At 45.3% G+C, this 24238-nt stretch overlaps 1 protein-coding gene across 3 annotated transcripts in view; it reads left to right on the forward strand.

The window, feature by feature from the left end:
* The window catches only part of Dlgap2 (DLG associated protein 2), a 742630-nt gene that overhangs the window by 57492 nt on the left and 660900 nt on the right, over positions 1-24238 (forward strand). The window contains exon 2 of one of the 3 annotated variants that reach the window (XM_028881222.2): positions 21210-21309. The exons of the other annotated variants lie outside the window; for them this stretch is intronic. Coding sequence (XP_028737055.1) covers positions 21295-21309 — 15 coding nt within the window. The 5' untranslated portion in view covers positions 21210-21294. The remainder of the gene's footprint in view (positions 1-21209; positions 21310-24238) is intronic. 3 annotated transcript variants of the gene reach the window in all.

Consider the following 24238-nt stretch of genomic DNA (forward strand, 5'->3'; position numbering starts at 1 on the left):
TCCCTGGGACGGGGAGGCAGAGTGTGTGACCCACTGACAGTGATGACCGAGGATGTGACTAGGGTGGATTTTTTTTTTTGAAGTTTTAATATCCCGAACTTAGTTCCGTTTCTCTGACACTTGGGTAGAGTGGTCTGCATGTGCCATGGGCCCCATAGGCCCATGTATGCTCACCACTTGGACTCAGGTGGTGCTGTTGGGAAGATCGCAGGACCTTTAGGAGGGGGAGACTCACTGGAAGCATCAGGTCACTGGAGACAGATCTTGAGTTTCACAGCCTGCTCCGTTTCCTCTCTTCTTTGTTTCCCGACTGAAGACACAGTGTGACCAGCCTCAGGCTTCTGCCTTCCAGCTGCTGTATCCTTTTGTGAGGGACTGTCTCTGTCTTCCTTACGTTGCTTTTTGTAAGGTATTTGGTCACAGCAATGAGGAAAGCAAGCAGTACAATTGTGCAGCGATACATTTTTTTTGCATGCTTTTTTATTATATTCATTTTTGGAGAGTATTTCATAAAAAGCTGAAACATAAACATCAGGATGCATTGAAACCTGTGTGAATAGTTACAGGGAGATGGACAGGAATCTGTGGCTTCCATGTCACCTCCTCCTCATCTCTTGTTTAAGACCGGGACAAATAAGTGGCCCTAGACATGCGCCGAGGAGAACTCCGTATCTGATCACTTGATCTTACTCCTACCTGTACATTTTCGCTCTCACCTTCTCTTCACACTTCCGTTTCTCAGTGTTGAGCCTCGAACATGGGCACTTGTACTGCTTGGTTGGGGTGGTTTTGAACTAACCTTTGTTATTTGTTTTGAAAAATTATTTATTTTACGTCCTGGTTGCAGTTTCCCCTCCCTCCTCTCCCCCCCTCCCCCAGCCACCTCTGTTTCCACCCCCAACCTTTATTATTCTTAATTTGTACTTCATCTTTTACCTAATTTTCAAAGGAATATAAGCCCATTATGGAACATTCAGAAAATACTGGAAAACGAAGGGGAGAAGCAGGATAGACAGTCTTGACCTTTGTGGGTCACGGTCTCTGTCTGACCTTTGTTACCCTCTCACTTTTTGTCTTATTTTATAGTTTAGAGCATGCAGCCTTGGGCAGCATACTAAAATTAATCATGAGTGTCCTTTTGCTTATGATTGTAATAAAAAATGATTTCCATCTTTCTTCGCAGGGTGATTGCTGTAGCGATAAGGTGAATGGTTTTTCATCACGTTAAAGACATTTCCCTTTAATGCCAGTTTACAAATTATTCAAAAGATAAGGAATGATGTTGGATTTCTCAGGTGCTTATTCAGTACCGGTCCACATGGGTTTCTCTTTTCTGTACATTTTTTTAAAAATAAAATTATAGCTAGTGTTAACGGAATGCTCTTATTTTATAGCAATGTCATGTCGTTTTAATCTACTGCCAGATTGTTCGCTAGTATTTTTTGTTGACAGTTTCTGCATCTTGTGATGATGGAGAGTGTGTTTCAGCTCAGCAGCTCCTGAGTCTAGTTTGCCTGTCTGTGTCCTGCCTGGACACGTGTTTCATCCCAGGACGGTCATCTCTTCCCTGCCTGATGTGGGGACATGAGCTGCTTGTAGGGTGTGTGCCTGGCTTGTGCGGAGCTCGCAGTGACTTGGATTTAGTTGTAGCTTACTGTCTCCCCTTTCCTCTCAACACTGGCTCATCTCTTGTGTCTTCCCTGTTAACTTTGATTTGCTCTCCATTTCTCTGATGCATGTCTTCCAGAGTCTCTTTGTTAACATCTGTGGGTGGGTAAGCTTTCAGAATCCTTGGATGTCTAAAAATACGTGATTCTCACATGAAATCTAATTTTACCGAGTGCTGGAATCTCAATTCACAGCCATTTCCCTCAAAGCTGCGGCTACCCAGCTGAGGGGACGGTTCCTCCTAGTCACCCTGTCCTTCCTTGTGAGGAGCCCTACCCTCCCATCCTTCAGCCCGGTTGAGGCCCTTGTACCTGTTTGCTTGTTTATACTCTGGGGTCCTCTGTGGACACCTCACTTACGCTCATCTCTCTTTAGTTTTGGGAACTTTTCTCCTTGAGTTCTGTCTTTCCTCCTGAAACTGTTTCATGAGCCTTGGACATTGTGGCATTTTTCTTTGCATGTGTCACATGTTGGTCTTTTGTGGGATTTTTTGATTGAAACCTTGGGTCAGATCTATACTGTCTTCTGTGTTCTTGTGTGGCCTTTGTCCCATCCCGCTCTCTGCTCTTAACTGTTACCTCTATGTGGGCAACAGTTGCAGGGTCGCAGCGGCCTAGGGCTCCTGTCAGCCACCTGTGTCTATGTGCTTTTAGTCCATAGGTGAGCCTTCCTCACAGAGGTGCCTTCCTCACAGAGGTGCCTTCCTCACAGAGGTGCCTTCCTCAATGGCTGGATGGTCCATAGGTGAGCCTTCCTCACAGAGGTGCCTTTCTCACAGAGGTGCCTTCCTCACAGAGGTGCCTTTCTCACAGAGGTGCCTTCCTCAATGGCTGGGTGGTCCGTAGGTGAGCCTTCCTCAATGGCTGGATGGTCCGTAGGTGAGCCTTCCTCAATGACTGGGTGGTCTGTAGGTAAGCATTCCTCACAGAGGTGCCTTCCTCAATGACTGGGTGGTCTGTAGGTAAGCATTCCTCACAGAGGTGCCTTCCTCAATGACTGGGTGGTCTGTAGGTAAGCATTCTTCACAGAGATTCCTTCCTCAATGGCTGGATGGTCATGTTGCTTCATTCTGATGACCTCTTGTTGACCGGATGATAGATAATGTTTACAAGATTTCAGTGACCTGTCCTGTGGTGTGGCCTTCCACATCTCTACGGGAAAGGAGGGGTCAGCTAATGGGCATCATTACTGCCCTGTCTTGAATGCCTCTCTTGGCCTGGAGAGAAACTGGTATATTGTGACTTTTAGCTTGTGTATCTAAGGGGACCCAAGGATTTAGTAATTGATGCTCTTTTCCTACTTTCTCCGGTGATCTGACTACAGTGTAGATGCTTAGAATTGTATGCTGAATTACTGTGTGAATTCTGAAGTGTAGAATTCTGAGCTCTAGTTCTTTGGCAACGATGAGATTGGGTCCCCAGAGACCATGTCATTTCTACTAAACAGTCAACATAGAAGGTTATTTTTGCTTGAGAGACATGGCCTAATATCTCCTTTACAATACTGATTTTCTTAGCTTCAGATAAGACTTGGCACACTCAGGCTGGCCTAGCCAGCCACAGACACCTGGTCTAGAGTGTCTGTAGTTGATTTGTTAGCTTTGAACTTGGAGCCAGCGCACCACCATTTACGCCGAGTGAAGCTTCTCTATCACGGCTTCCTATGTGGCTGTGGCATTGTTGCACTTGGGGACATTAGATTCACCTGGGCACCACACTTGGCCGTTGTAAACAGTAATGTCATCAGCAGGAAGCACAGGCAGCAGTGGGGTGGCCCCATGTGGAGCAGAGAGGGACACTGGTTTCTAGAACCAGAGCTGAAACAGGAAGGGGAGCGTCCCTTTGTTCAGCCTCAGTTGGGAGATGCTCATCGGGGACCTCAAGCTTTCTGTCCTGTCTCTGTGCTTGCGTGTCTAGTGGGAGACTTGGTTTGGGTTACAAGTAACTTTATCGAGGAAGTAAGTTAGAAGAGAACCCGCAGATGACAAGGCTAGAACATGTCAGGATGCTCAAGGACTTCATCTTTTCTGGTCTAAGCTCCTCTGTCTTTCTGAACAGCTACTCCTGGGTTTGATCCAGGGCCTGCCGTCTGTCCCGTTTTGTGCCTGCTTCACAGGGAGCCCTTGAGACTTGCATGTTTAACTACCTTCCTCTTCCTATCCTTTCTTTACTGTTCCCTCCCTCCCTTCCTCTTTGTGTTCTTCCTTAAAAAATGCTTTCTCTAATGTCTGGAGATTTGGGGATAGAGAGAAGAGACAAGGGCCTTCCATATCAGTGTTTCATGGTCCCTGTAGCTGCTTACTTCGTTTGGAGACTCCGGATGTTTCTCTGATTGTTGCCCGTCTAGGTGGACTCCTGTTGGCAGTTCAACTGATCCTCCCCACTGGTTAGCATGCCCTTTTAAAACTACCAGCTGATCATGTTGTTCTGCATCTGACATCTCCCTCAAGCCCAGTTCTGCTACCCTTGGTACCCTTGCTGGACAGCAGCTGTGTCTCTCTGGTGCTCGCCCACCCTCTGAGCCACCTACGACACCAGGGATGGATGCGTCGCCATCATGGGACCACATTTCTCCTCTTGAGAGCTTGTGATACTTACTCAATGCTGTACTCCTTGCCCTTTACTTTGCTTGGCAAACATGTACCAAGATATGGTTGGAGTATCCCGGTGGCTATGAGGCTTCCCAGTTCCCAGACTCTGCCTATGGATACCAGCTTAGGAACAGGAATTTGTGGCAGGATCTACTATCACTTTCTTTCAGGTTTCTATCGGAACAACTTAATATAAAGTGGATGGATAATAAATGTCAGTTCGCCGAGTTCTAACAGTACATACTATGTATGTTTAGTAGCACATACTATGTCGTCAACACCCACAGTGAGCCGCAGGTATCCCAGCACCCAGCAAGATTTCTGACACCCGTTCCTGATAAATTCCCCAGGCATGGTCCCAGAGCTCACGGCTTTCTGACTTCTGTCAGCTTTGCATTGCTCTGACTCTGAGTAAACACCTTGAGTGGAGGAAAGGGCTACCTTGGCTTGTGGCTTCAGAAGTTTTGACCTGAGATTGTTTGACTTCTTCTTGGGTTGCAATAGGGCAGTGTGTCATATTGGGGAGCGGACAGTAAATATGAGCACCTCTCTTCACGGGGCCAGAGCTTGCTTGCTTTACAAACCTGTGAAATCCCGTTAGGCTGTCAACTTATCAGTAGGTCAGTCCATCCACGAGGTTAGAGTTCTCGTGATGCAGTCACTTACGAAGATGCACCCAGAGCCAGGCGGATAACACATGTGTCTTTGGGGACTCTTCAGATACAAACTGTACTGGGTACTGTCAAACACTCTTGCCTGTTTCTTGGGAAAAAATGGCTTTTCTTACACTAAGTATGTTTGAGTTGTCTTAAATGCAACCCAGTATTTTTGAAGTTTATTGACACGCATATATCAACATATATCAGTTGTTGCTTTTCTTTTGCTGCTAATTAATATCCAGTGAGTGAACTCAGGATAAGACACTGTGGATTTTTCTTCTAGTTGATGGGTTCCTGGCTGCACCAGTGTTTGGCTTCTGTGAGTAACATGTGAATGCTTGTTCAGGTCTTTTGTGGTCATGTCATTCTTCTTGGGTAACTACAAAGGAGTGCGATTTCTGTGCCATGGATGTGAGTGTGCAAAGCCATATTTAAGAAGCTGGCAAGCAGTCCACTATAGCAGGTGCCTTTCTTTATGTTCCTGTTACTGATGCAGGGGACTGTCTGGAGCTCCAGTTCTCACTAGCATTCAGAAGCACGAGTCTGTTTATTTTATCCGCTCAAGAGGACCGGAGCAATCATGGTTCAATGAAATTGTTTACATGTAGTTTTTCATTGTCAGCCCCCAGACTACCTAAACAGTGACAGCTGTTTTTCCTCTGACTTCAGCACCATTGTACTGAGTACCTGGTCACACATACCTGACACTGAGCACGTGATAGGTGCTGTTTTCTGTTCCCCAAAGTGTTTACTGTTAATCTTTCTGATGGTTGCTGTCTTTAGACTATGAGTCTTGACTCTGGACTCCAGTGACTGGAGTAGGTGGATATGCGTTGATTAATGAGGTCACACACTGCCCATCACTCCTGGCATCCTACCCTCTACCTGTAGATGTTCAGCAATGACTTGTTTTGAGTTAGCTGGTTTCCTCAGGGTATACGAATCCTGGGGGAGCTGCACTCAGAAAACTACCTCTGACCCTTTTCCCTCCACTAAGCATGTGATTGCTCCCAGCATATTCAGCAAGTGTCATATGAAGCATGACTTTGTGGTTACCTTGGGTCCTGTGCCAAAGGGGGGAGAAGGAGGAGGAGGCAGAGGCGGCAGGGGCAGTGGCATATTGTTGAGATTGTCCCAATAGTTGGTGAAGAGAAAGAAGATAGGTTGGGATCTGAGGCTGTGAATCCAGCTTGGCTCCAGTCTTGCTCAGGGCTGGCTCTGCATGCCTGATTGCAATCACAGCGATGAGGCATACTCTGCAAAAGTGCATTTTGCTAATGATACATATCAAATAATCGATACTGACTGTGAACTCACTTGAATTATTAAAAGGAGTTAAATATTTCAAATTACGGCTGTAATTATGGTGATTGGATGAGCACTCCCACATGCCTTAATTAAAGCCATTGTGATCGCAGACAGAGAAAACCTTGAAAACTTCGGGATGTTATTAACAACCTTCGAGATGGGCCTGCTTCCTAGAGAAAAATCACCCCTGGCTGCTGTTTGTGTCCTTTGCTGGATCCTATCCATACAAATGTCAAGTAGATCTGGAGGTGCAGTTGTATGGCATTTGGGTGGGAGGTTCTTCAGCACCTCTACACCCAGGAGGATTTTTCATGAGGTTTTAAGACGTGCCAGAGTTGTTTAACTACATGTTAAAGATGCCCCATGATGGTGTTTTCCAAAGATGGGAAGGCCTGTGTGGAGAGGCTCATTGAAGGACCTCTGTGACATTTGCTCATGATTGTCTGTGCTGGGAGACCCGGGCTGCATCTGTACTGTGCTTTTAGACAATTGGAAAAGCCAAGGACACATGGTTATGACTAGGGGATGCAGGTATTGGCTCTTAGCTCTTACAGTGGGGTGGCCTCCATCCACAATGGAAATTGTCAACCCTAGCTGGGTAGGGCCCAAGTCCTGCTGCCTAGGAAACTGAGGCTGGTAGAGCAGGAAGCCTTGTTGATGAATGAAAAGTCTGTATTGGGGCGGGGGTGTCTTTGTGTACCTGTGTTTACATATGTGTATGTACTTGTATGTTTGTGTGTCTGTGTGTATGTGTGTTCTATAAGTGGTGCTGTATTTGGAAGTGGCATTTGTTAGAAGGAGGTCAGAGTCCACAATCCTACCTCTTCCATGTGATGTTTCCCTCAGCCTGGCCTTGCCACTGTCCTTGGAGTGCTGCCTACTCTTCCTGCCTGGTGGCATCCTGAATGCCTGTCACCTCTCTGCAGCAGGGCGTCTTTTAAAGGCATCATCTCTCTAGGCTTACTGCTCTCAAGAGTCCGTTTGATAATGGTGTTCTCTGCTTGTATGTACGTATACCAAGCAAGAGGCTGCATCCGGTTCCTCCTCTTCTGAGCACTTCCTTTTCATGCCGTGGAATTCTAGACATGTATTGTTTACTACTTCTCTAGAGGCCTTGGAACCTGGGAGAATGGAGCCTAAAAATGAGGCAGACTAGAGTCTCATGCCATAGCCAACTTTATTCAGAGCCTCAGTCAGTCTCAACTCTGAGGGTTAAGAAGAGTCACATGAATAAAGTTCTCATGAGTTCAAGCTGTATATAACCACAAGGACAAGCTTCACGTGACACAAAACATGTTTTTCCATAGAGCCATATAAACAGATAACAATAGCCAGTTGTAATGAATGATCTGAAGTAACTTCACTCCTCTCCAATACACCTGAGTGGGCCACGGAAGACACATTCCAAGGACAATTCTGTGTTTTTGAAGACACTGAGGTCATAAGACTCTTGTCTTATTTTCTTGGAGTTTCTCACAAGCACTCAGAATTCCTCTGGCAGGACTTCATTCCTTGGACCGTGTTGTGACAATGAATGATCCTCCTGCCTCAGCTTCCTCAGTGTTGAGATTTTAGGCATGTGGCATCATGTCTGGTACATCATAAGCCCCAAAGCAGTAATTATTAATGTTTACCCATAAACTTTATTGTACGCATCTAAAGTTTACAGTACAATTTCATGATCACAAGTAGCCAAAGGCTAGTGTAGAAAAGCAGGTTAGCATAGCTATAAGTTCAGGGAGAGCCCCTAAAATCTACCTCTTACCATCTGACAAGGTACAGAATTACTGGTGGAAGATGAGACAGTTTCCAAGGCTACCACTTGCTCAGCTGCTCCTATGGGGGGATGCATTGGTTCTGAGGACCTGGGGCCCCCTCGCTGCTCAAACCCCAGCCAATGCTGTGTTGCCAGGGAGGTGCCTTCTGGAAGGACTGTACAGTATCCACAGCCAGAGAATTTTTTTCCCTTGTTGTTAGTGACCAGTTTCTTCTTTCCTAAAGCTGATCCCACAAAATCCAGTTTGTATCAATTTTCTTAGGACTCCAGCCTTCCCCAGAAATATAAATGCTTGGGCCAAAAGGGACTGCATTCTAAATCAGCCAGAGAAATAGACCATCACTTGGACTTTGCCATACGTATGCCAAAATTACAAGCATAATGAGCGAGCACATTAAATTTGTGCATTATTGATTAAAAATTAACGTTTTGCTAGCATCAGGAAGGAAGTGTAACCGAAGAACTGAGGGATTTCATGAGGAATCTGACACTAGATTGTGGATAAAAAAGACAGGCCTGCTAAATGCATTCCACCTGCAGCCCCAGTGAGCTGAAGCTGCTCTTTGGTTGCTAGGGTAGAGAGAGGCACGTGCTGTGAATTCAAACAGCAGCAAATGGGATATTGGCTCAGAACAGAGAACAGCATCCTCTCCATGTGACTTCGATGGAGTCAGGCATGCTCGCAGAGGGCTGCGGGAAGGCCACGCATGTGTTTGATACTATTACCCCGCTCCTGGGGTTGCTCGAGGTCCGCTGGTTTTGACTTGGAGCAGGCCCTGTCTTCTTTACCTCCTTGGTGCTCCCGTGTTAATCCTCTTAGCTTATCTGAAGGAGAAGCTAATCTCGGTGGGCACTCCATGGCTCTAAAGAAGCACGCATTTGTTAGCCTTTCTGCCAGTCAGCATTGAGTGTCATCTGGTGAGCTGAGCCGGCTCTGTGGGCCCAGGCTGACCTCTGATTCTCCTCCGCCCCAAAGTCTTGTCAGTGACAGGAGAAACGGTTGGCGCTTTACAGTGTGTTCTGTAATCTCCAATTTGTGTGCATTTGAGGAAATCGGTGCTGGCTTCAGCAGCCTGCACTTTGACTAGGAAGATGTCAGCGTAAGACCATGAGAAGAAATCAATTTAATTATTTCTTCTCCCTTTCCCAAGAATGTTTGAAAATTTCTTAGACACTTTTTTTTTTTTTTAAAGTTCAAACTCAGTTATAGTATCCAGAAAGAGCCCTGGTTGTTCCCCACAGACTTCTATCAAATCACCTTCCTCTATGGAGAAATCCAGCTTCTGGCCTGAGCAGTTTTTGATCAGTGATTTGCCCCCAGCAAGTGACACCTGTCTTGCAGGAGATGTGTTTTTTTTTTCTCCCTTTTAGGAGATCCAGAATAACAAAGGGGGTACGTGCATCCATAGAGGAGATTGGAGAAGGCTTGCTCCGGCTCCTCAACCTGCTCCTCCCTACACTCCTCCCATGTGTCTCTCATTTCTTCCAGGGGAGTTCTTCCTCAGAAACCATCCTTACAGGTTGGTACAGCTGTCTACATTGGTGCTGAGGATTGTCAGTGGGGCTCAGGTTCTCTGCCACAGCCCCTCCTCAGCCTCTGTCCCACTCTTAGCCGTCTCCCTGCATGCTCACTGTGCTCAGCCCTTCTCCAAACTGCAGCCCACACCCATGATGGCTCCCTGCTCACAGTGGAGTCATGTTTCAGAATGTCCTTCGGTGTACCTGGTTTTGAATTCCCACATCACCTGCGTGGCTTTTCTCTTTTTCAGCTTCAAGAAGTCTCTGTACCCATTTATAACCATCATGGCCAAATGTGTTATGAATCATCCTGTTTCAACCTTGTTTGGTTGTGATCTGGCCTGGGGACATAACCAACACTTACAATCATGTTTCTATGGGAAATAAAACTACACTAAGGATTTCAGCATGGTCTGTTAGTGTCTGCTGGGTTTACTCTACTGGATCATCCCTTGTAAGGAAGAAAATGATAGAATGCAATGGTTTCCTAATTTATCACATGACACTTGCCAAGACCATTTGGAAACCCTATGGAAAGCTGGGTATGGCACTACCGTACAACTCCAGGAAGATGCAGGGCAACAGTGACTGGGCTAGGGCTGAAGTTGTGCAGCCAGTTAGGATTGATTTGGGTGGATGTGGTAGAGCCCCAGCTCATTTGATTTCTGAGAGCTTGTTTGGAGGTTGTAGCAGGGGAGCACAGCTACTCCTGTACCCCTAACTCAAGACCAGTCCTTCTCTATTCCAGGAAGGCTGTCCTCTTTGATCTAGTGTGCAGCTCTGGGAGGGATGCACATGGAACAGTGAGGGAGGAAGGGGACACCCTCCTAGACGGCCAGATTAGCTGAGTCAACCCTGGTGATCAATGGGGTAACAGATGTCACAGCCAGATTGCTCTCACACCCTCATCCTGCTTATAAATGCAGATGGTGCTTGTAGAAACGGTCTGAAGGCTGCAGTGATATGTTAAGGGTGTGGGTTCTCATACTCCTCTTAGCACTGTGCTCCATCATAGCCTGTGGCTTGCACCCAAGTGACTGTCACATGGGAGCCTGTGGCAGCTGCTACTTCCAGTATCTTCACAGTGTTCCCCCAGTTTCCCAGTAGAAACCACACTGTTGACTGTCCTTAAGTCACTGTGTCATGTGCACAACTTAGATTAGTTCCTGTGGATGACGGACAGGCCACACCAAATGTCTAGTTCTGGTTCATATGAACATGGCAAATCCCCCAAGGGTGGAATAGGGCAGTGATTCTTCAAGGGTGGTGGAAGCAGGCCACAGGAGGAGGGTTTGACTCTGCAGGTGGAAGCAGGCCACAGGAGGAGGGTTTGACTCTGCAGGTGGTGGCTATCGGTGGGGTGACATCCTTGCCAGCAGTCTTCACTGTGTGGTTATTTATCAAGGTCTTTGCTCTAAGTTTTGGAGTGTGTGTTGGCATGTCAGAGCTCAGTTATTCCTCTGGTGTATTTTTTTTTTTTTTTTTTTTTTTTTTTGTGCAATGCGGAGAAAGCATGATTGATTGAGCAGTTTCTCTTTCCAGGACCATGATTAAGTGAAACTGTAGACTGTCCCGCTTTTCTGCATAATTCTCAATGTAACATCAATCTTCTTGCTTAAGAGGTTATAGATATTAGAGAACAATACCTGAAAGAACACATACTAAGTTATCACCTGCATGTGTCATAACAAGATAGACAGCAATGGAAAAAAATGATACTTAACATCATCATGGTTGGGATTGTAGAATTCTACTCTCTGCAGGGGATGCCCCTGACTGTGATCTCCTGCCTTCAGTGAGAACCTTCAGATAGTTCTCTTTTTGTTTTTTCTTTTCTTTCCTTTATTAGTTGTGTGTGTGTGTGTGTGTGTGTGTGTGTGTGTGTGTGTATGTATGTGAGGGGTGGGGAGGAAGAAGAAGGAGGGAAGGAGGGAGGGAGGAAGGGATGGACTGACTGACTAACTGCCTAACTTCAGGCAGATGTGGAGGTCAGAGGACAACTTGAAGGAGTCAGTTCTCTACTTCCACCGTGGATTCTGGGGGTTGAACTCAAAAGTACTTTTATGACCTGTGCCATCTGCTGGTCCTCAAACAGTTCTTGATGAAAAGATGTTTTGCTGCACAAAGCCTTTGTGCTGTCCCCTCTGCTCTGCGTCGAAGGAAGATGTAGATAAATCCTTGTTCCTTCTCATCTCCTTTCTCCCCCCATCGGTCTCATATCTGTCAGATGCACACACTCTGTGATTTCTAGGCCACTTGGCTATGTTTTTCTACCTTTTCCTTCATGCTTAAGGCTTCTTTTGAAGTGGGAGGGTGTCGTCTCATGAGGAGGAGGTGGAGGAGGAGAGAGGCGATTGACTGCTCTCTTCAGGCAGGAGGACCAAAGCTTGACGAGCTAGTGCTGCCATGGGGTGGAGGAAGCTCATTACTCAACAGCTAATGAAGCTAATGACAGCATGGTTGCCATTCACAGGGTCAAGTAGTGAATCTCTCTTGCTAATTCGTGTCATTTTGTGTGATTGGTCTCAGGGCCACCTGACTATGGCAGATGCGGTGCCTTTCCCAGAGGCTTGTTGGCACCCTGAGAACAGATAGATGTTCTGTAGGTCTCTTGTACCTGTGTGGGCATCGCTTTCTCAAGCTTTGGGAAGTTTTTTTTTTTCATGATTTTATTGAAAATATTTGTTATGCCTCCTCTTTTTAATCTTTTTTTATGTCCATAATTTTTCAATTCTCCCTGGTGTTTTCATGGTGTTCTGTTTGTGTGTTTTAGAAAAATAATTGCCATTTTCTATGACTGACTCATCCAACCCCCCTACCTTGCTTTCAAGCGCCAGTACTCTCTTTTCCTCATAATGCACTCTGTTGGGGAGAATTTCTAGTGATCTTTTTATCTAAGAAATTAAAATTTTCATGTCCATCTTCATTTCAGCTTGTGTTTTCTTCAGTATTTCTCTTTATTGAATTCTATTTTCATATTATGAATTGTCCTCCTTATTTCATTTAGCGGTTCGCGTTTCCGTGGGATTTAATCAGTTTGTTCTTGCCTCTCTCAGTTCATTTGGATGTTGGCTTGTGTCCTCTTTAAACTCTCCAAACGTATTTATAATGGTTCTTTTGAATTCTGTGACTTGAATTTTATCTATGTTGTTGTCATGGAGGACCATTATTATGGGATTGGTGTTTTCTTTTTTTGTGGGGGGTACTGTTTAGTTTTTCATATAGATTTTGTTTTTCTAATGAGACCTGGACATCTGGAGTTAGGTTTTGGTTGAGTCTTTTGCTTTGTGTTTTCAGCCCACCAGGCCGGAGAGTAGAGTGAGTGTCAGTCTGGGTGGGTTGGGGAGGAAAGGAAGGTGCAGAGAGGGTTTTGGATGAGGGGCTTGCTTTACCGGGTCTGTTTAGCTGGGCTGCTAGAAGATAAAGAGGGGGCTCTTGAAGCATCAGAGGAGATGGAGGAGCTCAGGGTAGAGGGGCTGTCTTACAGGTCACTGGTCCATGGGCCAAGCTGAGTGAGGGTTTCCAGGGCTGGAAGGGTTGCAGGCAGTCAGCGTTAGAGGACCGTCTGTCCTGGTCCAAGGCAGTTTGGCTGGAGTGGACCTCCAGGATTTTTCTATTTGAAATTTTGATCAGTCTGTTGACTTTTGCTTAGAACATTCATTTTCATGTCAATTTTATTGCTAAAGACCTGTCACTAGTAACATTCTGGAGGTGAACTTGTAGCCCCCATCTCTGTCTTGGTCATCTGGGTGTCTCTCTCTCTTCCTGTTCCTCTCTTCATACCTTCCCCTCTCTGTCCCTCACACTCTTGGGCAGCTCTTTCATGTAGCCCTAATGTCTTAGGTACTCTTGGCTTGACTTTTGCTCTGCATGATCCTGTCTAGTTCAGGGTGGTTCCTTGATGATGTGGCATTGAAGTAGGGGGGGGGGATGAAATCTCTTCTTTTTATTGTAAGAATCTGTTTCCCGCATGAGTCAACTTGACTGAGATTAGTAAAGCTTTTGTGACCATATCTCCTCAGTAAGAAACAAGCTGCTTGACCGAATGGCTCCTCACATTCCCCACGGAGGGGGAAGAGTCTCCAGTTCTCAAGGTGCTGTAGGGTAGTTATCTGTGTTTCCCTGTCTGCCTTGTTCTCTGTAGTGTGACTCATCCAGGAAGCAGCGCTGGGTGTCTGTCTGAGTTGCTCCCCAGCCCCCAGTGCTGACATGCCTGGCTCGTGAAGTCCTGAAGTCCCAAGTCTGGGACGGCCTCACAGCTGACACAGTTCATGGGGAGATCCTTGTTCTCAGAGGCGTCAGTGTATCCAGAGCGTGGGGTTGGGGTTGGACCCACTCCTGCACCCTTTTTACCACGCCGTTCAGGGTCTGTAGGACTCCTGCTATTGGATCTGCCTTCTTTTCTCTGTGAAATACATGGTCTGCCTTCCCACCAGGCACCTGTGGCCCACCCGTCATTTCCATCGCTCAATCCTGTTTTCCGATTCTTCCAGTTTTACTATTTCACTTGGAAATTTGATTTTGCTCAAATTCACATTATACCAAAATGCTATTTATTATGTTTTTTTAGTCATTAGTTAAAATATTTGGCAAAATATAGTGTAGCCAACCTGGTATAAACCATTGCACGTCTGTGCCAATGGTAGTGCAGTACTTATGAAACAGTTGCAGACACGAAGTGGTGGATGGCCAATCTCGTATAATTGGATTTCACACAAGCCTCTTCGCCACCCCTTGTGTTTGAAGCATGTTCTGTAAATGAAAACTTCACTGCACTCTAAATTGTTTTTCTATCATCCTCATTTATGGCACATGACATCTTGTAATTTTTCCTAACCTTTGTTTGCTAAGTTATATTGGTATTTTCAATAGGATAATCAACAGCAAAAGGGGCATAATTGAGTTTTCTTGTCCAATTTGTTTATCAATGGCTTTTAAAACTGCACAGAAGAGGAAGAAAAATGGTGCCTAGCAAGTTGTGAATCAATTTCCTCATGCTGCTGTTTGTGCGGGTTTTCTTACTGTGCCAACAAGGTGCCTGAACTCAATTTCCAGTAGTTCTCATATTTGGGGAGGTAGTTGCATTACTTAGGGATGCATGTGTGAATGTAAATGACGAGGTGATCTTTGTCCTCCTTAACAGCTAGGGGTGTAGCTGGGGAAGCTGCTCCCAGAATTATCCTCTCTCCTTGTCCTACCTGGCCAATCAGTGTTTTATTTATACAGAACGATATCCATAACATAGGGGCATTGTGTTTGTGAGTGCTGTCTATGGCTGGCTGACCTGTCAAAGCAGATGCATATTAAGCATGTAGAAGACCCTGTGCCATCCTCCACACATACATTCCTTGGAGACTACTGTTGGGTTGTCTGTGGTGGTATTGTTCCCCAAAATATTGTGTACCCTAATAAACTTATCTGGGGTCAGAGAACAGAAAAGCCACTAGATACTTAGGATAGGCAGTGGTAGCACACGCCTTTAATCCTAGCATTTCAGAGGCAGAAATCCATCTGTTCAAGAATACAGCCAAGCATGATGACTCACGCCTTTAATCCCAGGGAGTGATGGCAGAAAACAGAAAGGTATATAAGGCATGAAGACCAGGAACTAGAAGCACTTGGCTGGTTAAGCATTTGGCTGGTTAAGCTTTCAAGCTTTGGAGCAGCACAGTTCAGCTGAGAGCCATTCTGGATGAGGACTCAGAGGCTTCCAGTCTGAGGAAACAGGACCAGATGAGGAATTGGCGAGGTGAGGTGGCTGTGGCTTGTTCTGCTTCTCTGATCTTCCAGCATTCACCCAAGTACCTGGCCTCAGGTTTGATTTTGTTAATAAGACTCTTTAAGATTCTTGCTACAGTTGTCTACAGCTGTACAGTTGTCTCCATGCTGTTGGGCACTTTGGAGGAAGATGGCTGTACTAGTGGCCATGGGGTTTGTACTAGGTGCAGACCTCTTACAGACAAGATCTCTTCTTACTTGCAAGGCAATTTCTGATCATGTGAATTTCATGATTACACTTTTTGGAAGACATCAAAAAAAATCATTGAGAATTCTGGTCAGTCCTCCTGACACCTTGGGGGTGTGGTTAGCATCCAGATGAGGACAGTCTGTGGGAAGAGGCGGGAATAACCCCACAGCATTGTGGAGTCACTGAATCAGACTGCCCTGGGCTGTAGACTTGGATGGTTATGGAAGCAGTTAATCGAATTAACATTGGTGAAGAGCTTGAGTTAGTTTTCCCCATCACTTACAGTTCATCGCAAGGATCTGGAAGGGCCACAGGGAGTGGATTCTCCAGATGCCTGCCATTGTCTTTGTCAGTCAGGGTTCCCCAAAGGACGGTGCTGAACAAGACGCACATCTGTTTCTGTGTCTGTTGGGAGAACAGAGGCGAGAGGGGGATTCATCATGAGGAGCCTCTTGGGGTCACAGATGCCGGGGTCCAGAATCTGCATGGATGGCCTCCAGGAGACAGGTGAGTTGTTGATGCTGCGGTTTGATGCACTTGCTAGCGCCCCCATGATCTTGTTTGGTTCATCCCATGTGAGGACCTGAGAGGCCTGAACTTAGTGGCAGTTGCCACAGGAAGCCTGTGCCTTCTAGTGTCCTCAGAGGACATCTTCTGTCCCAGTCTCCCAGTGACTTGGCATGAATTATTCCCATGGGAAACAGAGTTCCAGGAAACAGCAGTGGAAGAAATAGGTGTGGCAGTGCAGGGCAGAGAAGTCTCTTGTTAGAGACATAGGATCGTTGGAGGATGATTCTGTTGCCGATAATTAGATACCCAGCATATTTTCAGTGGGATCTATAGCTACAGAGTAGCATGCCACAAACTAATCAGACAACCAACAAATGGAATTCAGGTGGCTAGAGAGCCTTGCATTGGTTGTATGCTAAAGTCAGATCAACAGATTAGCATTCAGGTGTTAGGAAGAACTGAAATGTAAAGTCAGACCCACATCGTGATGGCCAGTTTTGGAGCAGATGAGTACGGAACTTAAGACAAAATAGTGACCATGGTAATGGACCTTCAGTAAAATTGCTATTAAAACCATGTTGATTCCGTTGAATGATGATTTTGAACACACATGTATATGCTTGTAAAGTCATTAGAGATTTTCTTACTCTCAAAACATGGGCACATCACACAAAAGGAAGTGTTCTCCAGTGATGCCTGGGAAGACCATGCTGATTGGAATTGCTAAAGAAGCGACTTCTTGTCACCCATGGCTTCAGAGCATCCTCAGACTGGATTAGACCAACAGAACATGATTTACAGGAGTTTTGCCAGGGCCTTGAGATACTAATCTGTAGGGATTATTTTGTAAGAAATTTGAGAGTTGAGGTGAAATGCTTGGTTTTCTCATTGACTATAAGAGATGAGCACCAGCTAAAGTCAGATGACTTTAATGGGCCATATCCAGAGATGCAAGTTTTCAGAGGCCTGCTTAGAAGAATCACTGTCTCATGATTCATACATTCCACATGAGGTTTTATGAACTGATAATTTTATGTTATTTAATCTTGCCTCAAGTGATAAACACCATTGTCTTTTAGTTATTTCAAAACTGGGTAAATTTAGCAGAAAAAGATTGTAGATAATATTCTAAAAAATACAAGCTAATTCAATCTATCTAGATGTGTAATATAAGTACGTAGGCATTGCTCTATAAGTGAAATGCTACTTCGGTAGTAAGATCTTGGTTGTAATAATGCATGAAGTGAGCATATTAGAGGAAAAAAACATAATTATATCGTTAGATAATGGAAGACCTTGATATAGTATAATAGCCATTTCTGGGAACATTTCAAATGAATATAAATGATATAAATGGATGTAGCATCTGGCAATTACAGAAAGTGTCCCCGACATAGACAGGAGTCTCTAGTCTAGTAGGGAGTTTATCAGTGCTATGGAGTGTCTGAGAAATTTAGGACTGCTTGTGCAAACCCATATGATTCCATTACAAATGTTGTTTTGTGAAAATATATGAGGTTAGATAATAAACAGTTGGAAGATGGAAGTCTATATAAGATGTATTTGATAATAGGAACTTTGATCAATACAGTATCACTAGATAAAAATCACCAGTGGTATTGCACATGATAAGGTAATGGGAAACCGGGTCCCATGTCAGAAACCATAGCCTCACAAAACGCCTTGGGACGAGAAAGGAGCACCTTGGACCACTGGAAGGGGCATAAACTTGTCAGTAGAGAGGTGTTTAAATGGCAAATTCACTGTGAACACATGTCACTTCTGAGGGTGTTCGTCCCCGTGTGTAATTACACGTGGGCTATGTGTGGGTTAGTTCACGGCAGATGATTTTCCTGTTGCGAACAACACTGGAGTGGATAAGAGGTGACTTGAGTAAGGGGCAGGACAACTGACTCATGAGAATAACTTTGCAAGATTGCTCAACAAAGAGTTTTTGAAAAACCTGAATTGTGGGTTCAGTGCTAGGAGAAATACCAATGCTACAGGCAATGAGTAAATCTGTGGATGTTTTTATATGAATGGTACTTTCAAATTAAGAAAATACAGATTATTTCATAAAATGTCTGGAATAATTGGTTGACTACTGGAGAGAAAATAGAATTAATTTCTAATTTACAGCTTAAACATTGTAAGTACCTTACATATATAGTAATTAAAAATAGTTATAGAAATTTTAAAAGAAAACTTAGGGGCTTGCCAGACAGCTCAGCAGCTAAGAGCATGTTCTAGAAGAACTGCCGAGTTCAGTTCCCAGCACTGATGTCCGGTGGCCCACATCCACCAAGTCCTGCTGCTGGGGATCTGACACCTCTTGTTTGCAAGGTGCTGTATTCACATGCACACATCTTCCCACAGACAGACGCCCACACATACACTGGAGATACAGTTGATGACTGGAGAGAAAGTGAAGAACAAAAGGACAATTTCATATGATGTGCTTTTTAAATGTGAGCATGGAGAATATCTCCATAGCCCCAAATGCCGTCAAAGACATAATTCATAATTGACAGATTTGGACACTCAAACATTATGTCTTTTCAGTTATTGAAAAAAATGCCATTAAGGAAGTCAGTAGGTAATGGCAAACTTAAAGAAGACACTTGCATGGGGTTGAGGAGGTAGCTCAGTGGATACAATGTTTACTATACAAGCACAATGTCTAGAATTTGGATTTGTATCGCTTCTCGGCCTTGTGGCTAAGATCAAGTGTAGAATTTGGATTTGTAACACTCACATAAATGTTGATGGACATGACGTTCTGCCTGTAATCCCATTGCAATCCCGGCACATAATCCCAGCACCTAGCAGAGACAAGGGATCTCTGCTGGAGCCCACTGAGGTTTCCTAGTGGCTGTACCCAGCAGGACTGCATAAGAGGATGATTGGGCCATGGGCCTAGCTAGTACTAGGTGTTTGGAAGGGTCTGCACTTGGCTGTATTTAGCAAAGTGGGGATCTTTGCCCCTCCCCTTGGCATTGCTATAAAAAGTCCTTTTGAATAAAATTTTGGGCTGGTGGGTTTTGACCCAGGCCCTCCTGACCCTATCCTATGTTTTTGTCTTTCCTCTTTCTGTCTAAATATTTCTCTCTTCTCCCTGTTCAAGAGTATCCTGGTTGTAAAAGTGGGGCTGGTCCACCACAGATCTTCAGAGCAAGCTGGCTTGCTAGACTATCTGAGTTCTGGATTTAAGTGAGAGACCCTGCATCAGCATATAAGGCCAAGGACAATAGAGGAGGACACAGTATCAGACTCAGTCTTCCATAGGCACACACATACACATACATGTTTGTGGGGTACACACTTGTGCCCCATATATATGAATGTGCAAACACCACACACACACATACACACACACACACACCTAATAAAAGGTAAACATTTACAACTGATAGTGTGGTTGAGTGGTCTGACATATATAAAGATATCCTACACAGTAATTAAAACTGTACACCCTGAAGGAAAACCAAAGGAACACAGTTTGCCCAAAAAGACACTTGCTTAATAACCAATTTAAACGATTCCCAGACTCCATGAAAATAACAAGAAACTTTGTTTCCACTAGAGAAAAAAACAACAAAGATTTATAATATGTGACCATGTAAATTGAGACTAATGTTGGTAGACTACTATGTGAACAATGTGCACATCCTTTTACTCCACAGTAGCATTTCTAGAGATGTTCTGGGTAAACTAAACTGAAAAGCATATAAAAATTTCTGCACAGTTCTTAGCAATTGGACACAGCACAAAACCCAAGACTACGGGACTTGCAGGGTCAGTTATGATGTGTGTTCTCTCTCTGTGCACACATGGGTGTGTGTATGTTCACATCAGCGTAAGCATGTGTGGAGCATGTGTGAAGGTCAGACACAGCCTCATGTTTTGGTCCTCGCCTTCTGCCTTGGTTGGGACAGGATCTCTTGTTTGTCACTGCCTGTGCCAGACTGCCTGGCCCATGGCCCTCCAGGGATTCGCCTGTCTCTGTTTCCCATCTTTCCGTAGGAGTGTTAGAATTATAGACACATGATACCAGGTCCAGCATTGTGTAGGTTCTGGGGCATCCGAGCTTAAGTCCTCACACTTGGGCAGTTAGTGCTTCTCTCACTGAGCCGACTCCCCAGTCCAACTGTGACCCTTCAGTACAAGAAAAAACAAAACAAAACACCAAGTAGTTCTGTGTTCACAAATGTGGAGAAAAGTGGATGGGGTAAGTAAAGGTCCACTCTGAAAGGTCCTGATGATTGAGGTCTAGACTTGAGTTGACATGGATAGACAGCCATGAAAGGTTTGTGTGAACTGGTAAGGAGAAATGAGTAAAATTGACCCTGAGTGTGTACATTATTATGTAATGAATATGCCCCAAATGTACTTGTTAAAAATTCATATCCTTGGCTGATTAGCATTGTACATTTATAAGTATTTACTTAGCACCCAGTAATCCATCATCAAACTGGTGTTTGCCCAAGATTCAGGTGACAAGACAGTTTTCAGAAGGCATTGTACACCACACAGCATTCTTAAGTTTCAGGAGAATAACGTGTCATGATTATGACTTTTAAGGGTCCCATAAAGTACACGTAGGAGAGTGTTTTGTGATCCTATCAGACAGAGAATGTCGTATGTTCTAGTATGTTATGGAGCCACGGTTACTCTATCACCTGGCTTGTGTTTGGTACAGTGGCAATTTCATGTGCTGGCATGCAAGGCATGGAACACGTCAGGAGTTTTGAAATCCATCAAACACATGAATTAGCACTTATTTTAATGTGAGCGCAACCTTCCATGTCGTCCGGGGGCTGCAGTCCTTTTCTGTGACTAACACTTGATATCACTCCCGTCTCTCCGTGTGCCTGGCTCGTGGGTTGGTTCCCAATGCTGGTCTAATCACCAAGTTGCAGAAGGAGTTACAAATCTTGATTTAAAGCGTAGTTTTTCTTTTCCTCTCCGGTTTAATATTTTGAAGTTGTTAAACCCATTTATCATTTCAAATCCTGCTTTAAAATTGAGATATTTTTCACAACTGTGCATGCCATGTGCATAGCTCTCTCTGTGGCTGTTCTTAATCTACTTAATTATTACTGAGTTGCTTATTTTTAATGTATACTCCGTGTTTTTTTTTTCCCCCTGGGGGGAGGTTGTTTACCCTTTTTTTATCATTTTATCCCCATTTCTATCCATTCCTCATCTTAGGATTCCCCACCATCTGAGGCCCGGCCATAGCACTCCGTGATTTCCCAGCAGCTTTGGATCCCCAGCCTGCACCCTGCCAGCCATAATGGGGACGGCTCAGGTACCGTGAGATCTCGCTATTCCTTCTTTCCTTTCTGTGTTTGTTCATTCTCAAGCAATTCCTCACTGCCTGCTGTGATAGGGCCTCTGTCCCAGGAAGGGGATAAAGGGGGATGGGCCAAAGTCCAGCTGCTAAAGGACCCAAGGAAACAGGGGAGGAGCTGGTGAGCCAAGGATGTCTGTAATGGTAGCATCACATGCCCCAAACCCTCCAGGTGCTTCCGGGCAGTGTTTGCTAATCAAATAGCGGGGCATTAATAATGTTATCAGAAACTCAGTGGGTTTGTGTGTATGGTGTGTGTGTGTGTGTGTGTGTGTGTGTGTGTGTGTGTGTGTGTGATAGTTAAGTAAGGGCCAAGGTAATATTGACATTGGTGAGGCCCCTCCATAGTATCTGTTACTCATGTGTTGCCTGCTGATTGGTTGGTCTGTTCAAGGGAGCTGAATATGTAGAGATGACAGGGATCTAAACACAGGTTCCTACTGATTTAAGAAGGCTATTCTGTGGGATCTGGTAGTTAGCTGTAGCTGTGCTGGTGTGTGCGCATGAGTGCGTGCGTGCGTGCGTGCGTGCGTGCGTGCGTGCGTGCGTGCGTGTGTGTGTGTGTGTGTGTGTGTGTGTGTGTGTAAGGTAAGTGGAGTTCTGCATCCAAAGAGGTGGGTTGTGATCTGGCAGGAAAACAGCTCTTAAATGATAGCATCCTTCCCACTGCTGCTGACTTCAGTGCCTCATCTTGGGGCAACCCAAGGAACCTCTAGGAACATGACACCCAGTTCTCAGACCTCTGGAATGCAGTTTAGGGCAGAACTGTAACTTCATGGCTCCTCATTGCCAGGGAGTAAATCAGATCGCCGGTGAATCTCCATGGGAGAGGCATTTCCTTTCATTTGTCAAAGGGCAGTGATGCTTATGCAGAATGTAATTTTATTTCTTGCTCCCGAAGAGATTTAGATTGATGAAAAATGTCCTGCGTTTGGATGGATCCTTGTTGCCACTACTATCCTGACTGATAATCTCCTTCCTTTTCTCTGGTGTCAGACATCCTTGACTCAGGATTCAAATGCTTTCCTTAAGGATTTCATAGTCTCAGAAGCTGGTGTTGACCTCAGGCTGTAGGTCAGTCTCCACAGCCAGAGCACTCGGCGGCTGGGTCTGCTGGGATTTTGGAAGGTTTGCAGAGAGGCTTTGGAAGGGGTGTGAGGCAGGCTCTATCTGTCTGTCTCTGTGTCCTTCCCTCCCTCCCTCCTCCCTCCCTCCCTCCCTCCCTCCCTCCCTTCCTCTTTTCCTCATGCTGCCGAGACCAACCATAGCTCTTCAATAAGGCTTCCCAATACTAAACAAAATTCACCAGCTGGTTTAGCCAGAAAAGGAACTCATTAAACAGAAACTGGCATTCTGTGCATCTCTCACAACACCAGATAAAGTTGCTCAGCACAGAGCTTAGTCCTGGGCTCGTTTACCTGTGGGGAAGGCATGTGGGAGATAGAGCATACAGTCGATGCCTGCCTCCAGCTGCCAGAAAGGCTGGAAAAACCTTTTTGTTGTTCACATTTATTTTTTATTATACCCTGTGAGGGGTTTACAGGCAGTATGGGGGAAGCCCTCAGTGGTATAGAGATGAATAAAATAAATGAAAAAGAAGAAAAAGGAGCTTAGGGAGGTGGGCTTAGAAGAGCAGGGCAGCCTCTAGGCCCGCGTCCTTGAGATCACTGAAGGCTGTGCATCTCCCGATCCCCTTCTTTCTTCCTCAGACTTTCAAGTGACTTCCTTTGTCTTCATGTGGGCTTCCCAAGGGGTACTAATCCTAGTCTAAATCCTTTTCTGGTCGGCAGTGTTGGCTCTGCAACCCCAGGACCTGGTGCAGATGAAAGCATTGTCAGTGATCCCATTGGGAAGCTGGGCACACATCGGCTTAGTTTTCATGAATGAATGTAGGTGTGACATGGCATACAGATGCTGCAGACATCTATGATTGCTGAGGTCTCTTCTGCTGTGGTACTGCTGGTCTGTTTTTTTTTAGGGAGGTGGTGAGCTTTGATGGTAAAATCATTTTGTTGTTGGTTCATGTTTAGGTTTTGAGACCCTGTTGTCCTGTGGGTCCCGCAGCTAGACCTCGGCTCCAGGCCAGCTGGGTTCACTGGGGTGTCCAGAATCTCCCAGTGCGTTTCCTTCATAGAAATTCAGATGCTGAAGCAGCAGAGCATCAGGACGGGGCAGTGAGGGCAGGAATTTGAAGATTCTGTCTACCTCTTGGTTCCTAGGTCCCTTCTTCCCGCTGTAGGGGAAACAACTCCATTCTCTAGGCTTCTAGGCCAGTTCTTAGCACTCCAAAGAAATCTGACTTGGAAGGGAGCTGCAAGTCTCTCCTCTGAGGGCCATTGAATGTCTGGCAAGACCCTCTACTGCGCAGCATATCGGGATGGCCCACACAGGATTCTCAGCCTCTTGTTGGCCTGTCTCCTGGCCTCATTTAGGATCGACATGTCCTGTTAGAGCCCGAGAGTGATCCTAAAGATGTAGGGTGAGGATCTGGTATACACATGTGGATCAGGTTTTGGTGTTATGGGGCTTTTCTGACAGCACGCTATCACCTTGGCATCCCTGTCTCCTCAAGATTCTGGCCTCTAGCTGGGTGGTAAGACATCGCTAGACCTCTGATCCACTGAGAAACATCATCGTCTGTGAGAAGTTGCCTATAATTTTATCTGGTTCTGCCCTTAGTGCCTTTGGCATCAATGATGACCTCCAACTCTGTGTGCTGGTGACATGGGTCTTCTCTCCCTGTCTTTTTTTTTTTTTTTTTTTTTTTTTTTTTTTTGGTTTTTCAAGACAGGGTTTCTCTGTGTAGCTTTGCGCCTTTCCAGGGACTCACTCTGTAGACCAGGCTGGCTTCGAACTCACAGAGATCCTCCTGCCTCTGCCTCCCAAG

Source organism: Peromyscus leucopus, chromosome 17 (assembly GCF_004664715.2).
Source record: "Peromyscus leucopus breed LL Stock chromosome 17, UCI_PerLeu_2.1, whole genome shotgun sequence".
Lineage (NCBI taxonomy): Eukaryota > Metazoa > Chordata > Mammalia > Rodentia > Cricetidae > Peromyscus > Peromyscus leucopus.